General features: G+C 58.4%; 1 protein-coding gene across 1 annotated transcript; it reads left to right on the forward strand.

Moving 5' to 3' along the window:
• Positions 1-1989: 1989 nt before the first annotated feature.
• DBNDD2 (dysbindin (dystrobrevin binding protein 1) domain containing 2) lies at positions 1990-4142 on the forward strand. Its single transcript, XM_009695366.1, has 3 exons — positions 1990-2143; positions 2614-2757; positions 3565-4142. Exons 1-3 carry the CDS (start codon positions 1993-1995, stop codon positions 3771-3773), a joined length of 504 nt encoding a protein of 167 aa, XP_009693668.1. The 5' UTR covers positions 1990-1992; the 3' UTR covers positions 3774-4142.
• The last annotated feature ends 221 nt before the right edge of the window (positions 4143-4363 follow it).

Here is a 4363-nt window from a genome sequence, read left to right on the forward strand (position 1 = left end):
TTCCTCCTTACCTCCACACTGGGGTCCCTTTGGCAAGATGCCGCATGGAGAGCCGGTCTGTCATCCTGAATCCGAAAGCTAGCGCAGCCTCTGCCCGGAGCCCAGCCTGCCTACGGCTGGAGCCCGATGGGCTCTCCTCGGTGTGGTGAACTGTGGCAGTTTGCCATGGATTCGGCACAGCTGGGCTGGGGGACAGAGCGCTGCCTGGGACAGACAGGACAGGGCTGGCTCCAGCTGCTGAAGGAAGCCAGCTCTATAATCAGTGCCCCGGTCACCCCCCCCCCCACTTGTCCCTGGCTCCATTCTCTTTTGCAGATAGCACAGGGGAGGCAGGAGGTTTTTGCCTTACCCCAGTGGCACTGGGCTGCAGCTGCCGGTCAGCCTTGCGAGGAAAGCTTCACTGGCACGGAGAGTCTACCACTGCTGCTGTTAGCCTGGGCGACGCAAAACCTCTGGGCTGGCGCTGCCGGTCAGCCTTGCGAGGAAAGCTTCACTGGCACGGCGCGTCTGCCACTGCTGCTGTTAGCCTGGGCGCTGCACAGCACACTGAGCCTCTGCACCAGAACAGGCACCCAGCGCTTAGGTCGGACATACCAAGGCAAAGGCCCCTTCAGGCAGCCAGGATTGCAGGCCCGGGCATCACGGGAAGATGCTGAACAGCCAGAAGAGAACCAGAGCCTCTTCCAGAAAGCACATGGTGACTGGCCCTGAGTCACGGTGCATTCCCATGCTGTTCTGCGGGAACAACCCGGCCTCCCAGGGCAGGCACCTGCAGACAATGGGGTTTAGCTGAAGGATGCCCCAGAAACGGGGTGCAGAGTAGCCCTGGAAGGGCTCTCGGGAAGATATGCCATTGATCTCTAGGACACCTCACCAGGCCCACCGCCTCTGTCCCGTTTGGGTCCTATGCTGCTACATATTGCTGACAGCCAGCCCCCCTGCTGTCCTCGCCCCGGCTCCTGCCAGACAGGGTGGGGATGCTGCTCCCTCTGTTCCCTCCTCCCCAGCCTGGAGGAGTGGAGGGGTTTGGGCCGTGCTGGGGCAGAGCAGAGGATGTTTGTTTGGTTTCCTTGGTTACTGCACTGCCTGCTCCAGTAATCACATTTTCCTTGTGCTGGCTCGGCCAAGAGCAGCAGAGAGGAAATCTGGAATGGCTGAGGTCAAATACCAGCCTGGGAACAGCCAGGGCCACCAGCCACAGTCCCTCTGTGCCATTTGGCTCCTTGCTGTTGTGGGTACCCAACCCAAAAGAGAGGTACCAGGCCCAGGGATGCAGCAACAAGCTCCTTCAGCAACAGCCCGAGGGCTCCCATCACTCCCTCCCGTGTGAGCCGAGGACACGGGCAGTGGCGTTGAACTGCGAGAGGAATTACAGGAATGAAAATGTTTGTGCAGGCAGAAGCCAAGCTGGCTGTGCAAGCGGGGGATGTGAACGGGGGAGCCTGCGAGCGTGGGTGCGGCCGTATTTATAGCGACGGTGGCGGCAGGGGTGTGCGTGTGCAGGGGTGACAGGGTTGCTGATGCCTTTTATTCCTTATGCATCCCTCAAGCCCAGAAAGCCTGGAGCACTAACGCCAGTTCCTGTCCCTGGGAGTTTCCCCTGCTTGTTAGCATTCACGGACAACCCTCTGTTTTGTAGCAAGGAAACTGAAACTGGAACACATGCAAACCATGGCTGATCTTGTAACAACACCCTTTCCCCCCTCGATAATTCGCTTCGGCAGTGGTGAACGCAGCATATGAGCTCCCCACTCCTGGCTGCCCTGCATCTCGGAAGCGAGATCTAAGGCTCCAGCACAGCAAGTGCTGGTGACGCTGCCATGCCAGCGTGTAACACCTATTCACGGTGACTCAATCAATGTGCGCTGGTAAAGCAGAACAGAAGGGAATCACCTACCCTCCAGCACGGCCGTCCTGTGTGAGCTGGGACAGGCAGAAGGGCTCTGACAGCCCTGCCTGGCCCGACCTTCGTCACCTCTCTCCCCAGCCGACATGGAGCAGGCACAGCGGAGCCTGGACGCAGAGCAGATGCAGCAGCAGCAGCTGAAACTACGGGACCGGCAGAGATTCTTTGAGGAGGTTTTCCAGCATGATGTGGATTTCTTCTTCCCTATGTCTCACCTGCAGATAGAGCATCGGAGACGTAAGTGCTGCAGGCACCAGCACGGGGCTGGCGGTGTTTCAGGGAACAATGACACAGGTGCTAAGAGATCAGTGGGACATCCCCAGCCAAAAGGCGGCCGGGGACACATGTCCTGCACTCAGACAGGACCACACACGCTGTGTGTGGGTGCGCTGTGGGTTACTCACACCACTTAACTGAAGTCACTGCACATGGGTACCCAGGCTGGTGCCCTGCGTAGTCACTGGCTTCAGACAGGCTCCTCCAGACAGCAGTTTGGGGCAGGGACAAGGACTGCAGTGAGACAGCAGGGGCTTCCAGAGGGATGTTTTAAGGAAACATGAACTTCCTGGGTGCCTCTTACCAGCAAGTAGAATTCAGTTCCTCATGGCAAGGCTGGCCTCCTTTCTTGGGGTCCTGCCTGCACAGGGCTCACTGTGCCCTTTGCCTGGCACTAGCACTCACCTTTTCACTGGCCTCTGGCTCTGCAGCCCCCTTAGGCAGCATTTCCTCCATGGAGGTGAACGTGGACATCCTGGAGCAGATGGACATGATGGACCTGTCAGACCAGGACACCGTGGACGTGTTTCTGGGCTGTGGGACAGAGGAGAGCAGCGTTGCTGGGTCCCTGCCAGGTACGTGCAGTCCTGAGCCTTTTGTGGACCAGGCTAGGAGCCCTTCCTGCCCCCATTGCCCACACTGCCTTGTTCCTCAGCCCTGGCCACCCTGCGTGCAGATCTCCACACACACATCCATACAAAAACAGACACTTGGTGCTGGGGTCTGTGAGGTTGAAGGACCTCACCCTGGGCTGGTCCATGTCAGTATCCACCTCTGCAGCCCAGAGGTACAGACCCCTGTAAATACATTACACTGCAGAAGACAGGAGAGGCCAGGCACTTTCCAGGGTCCGTGGGGCAAATTCTCTTGTCCTGAAGCTCCTCTGGAGCAGCCAGTGTCTTGTCACAATTTCCCAGGTCCCCACCGTGCTGCAGAGCTCACTGTGCCAAGCGGGAAGGCTGCAGGACCCCTCCACCTCCCAGTCAGACCCCACGTAGCTGGGCTTGGGTCCCACAGGGAAAGCCCGGGGTGCCAGCACCTTCCTCCCCATGCGCACACACCATAGTGATTCATTGAGGCCAAGCCAAACGTCTCCTTGCCTGCTGCAGCCAACAGCCTCACACAACACGGCTCCACACCGTGTTTCACATGCGACGGGAAAAGGCTCCACTGCCAAAAACGGGGAAGGAATGTGCGGCACTGCCCAGAGCCAAGCTGGGGGTGTGAGATGGGGAACAGCCACGGCAGCCACATGGGGAGCAGCCAGGAAAGCATAGCCTGCTGAGGAATAAGACACGTGTGTTGGAGGGGCTATCCATGAAGCTTGGGATCAAAAAAACCTCCAGAAGCCTTTTTCCTTCTCTTACTGCTCTCTCCTCCAGGGGCAGATGCCAGCCAGTGCCCAGAGGAAATCACTCTGCAAGTGCCCAACGCAGCCGAGAGCAAGTCACGCATTTCCTCCACGTCCTCTGTCTCCACGGATCTGAATAGCCTGGACACCAGCGAGGAGGGGGCCGAGACCCCCGTGGTGCAGTCGGATGAGGAGGACCTGCAGGAGGACAGTCCCAAAGAGCAGGAGGCAAGAAGCTAGCAGCCAGCTTTGCCCTCCTCCCAGCCTCCTTTGTACAGACCTGCCAGCCTGGAGGAAGGAAAGCTGCTGGCGCTCCGTAAACCCCACGCTGGACTGCTGTCCTGCAGGAGGGGAGAGATGGTTTTCCCCTCCTCTCCCTCCACAGGTTCTCCTGGCAGCCAAAGGAGAAGGAAAGGGGTATTGTAGGCTCCCAAATTAACTCTTCAGGCTTTGCTGCTAACACTTTCTGCTTCACTCCCCTGAAACGCTCAGCATCCCACAGCCCCACTGTTCCAAGATGGGATCCCAGCTCCCCTCGTCCTACTGACAAAGGTTCTGTCCCGACAAGCATTTAACAATGGCATACAGAGAAATAACAGTCTGATCTAAACAAGCAGTGGGTGTGTGTGTTATTGGGAGAAAACAGCCCTGGGAGGTGAGGGTTAGGTGGGGGCTGCAGGAGGGAGAGCAGTATAAAGCCAGTGCGCTAAAGGTGCCAGGCAGGAGCAAACAAAGCCTCCTGTTGCACAGCCCAGCTTCAGCACAGGGATGGTTCCTGTGCCCAGGGTGGGAGCAGACAGCACGGACCTCAGCAGAGAAGGGCAGCTGTT

The sequence above is a fragment of the Cariama cristata genome, unplaced genomic scaffold, assembly GCF_000690535.1.
Source record: "Cariama cristata isolate BGI_N322 unplaced genomic scaffold, ASM69053v1 scaffold35202, whole genome shotgun sequence".
Taxonomy (NCBI): Eukaryota; Metazoa; Chordata; class Aves; order Cariamiformes; family Cariamidae; genus Cariama; species Cariama cristata.

Coding starts and splice junctions, on each gene's coding strand:
- DBNDD2 (XM_009695366.1), top strand. CDS start 1,993: ATGGAGCAGGCACAGCGGAGCCTGGACGCAGAGCAGATGCAGCAGCAG. Junction 2,144..2,613: donor GCAGATAGAGCATCGGAGAC/GTAAGTGCTGCA, acceptor CTGGCTCTGCAG/CCCCCTTAGGCAGCATTTCC. Junction 2,758..3,564: donor CGTTGCTGGGTCCCTGCCAG/GTACGTGCAGTC, acceptor TCTCTCCTCCAG/GGGCAGATGCCAGCCAGTGC.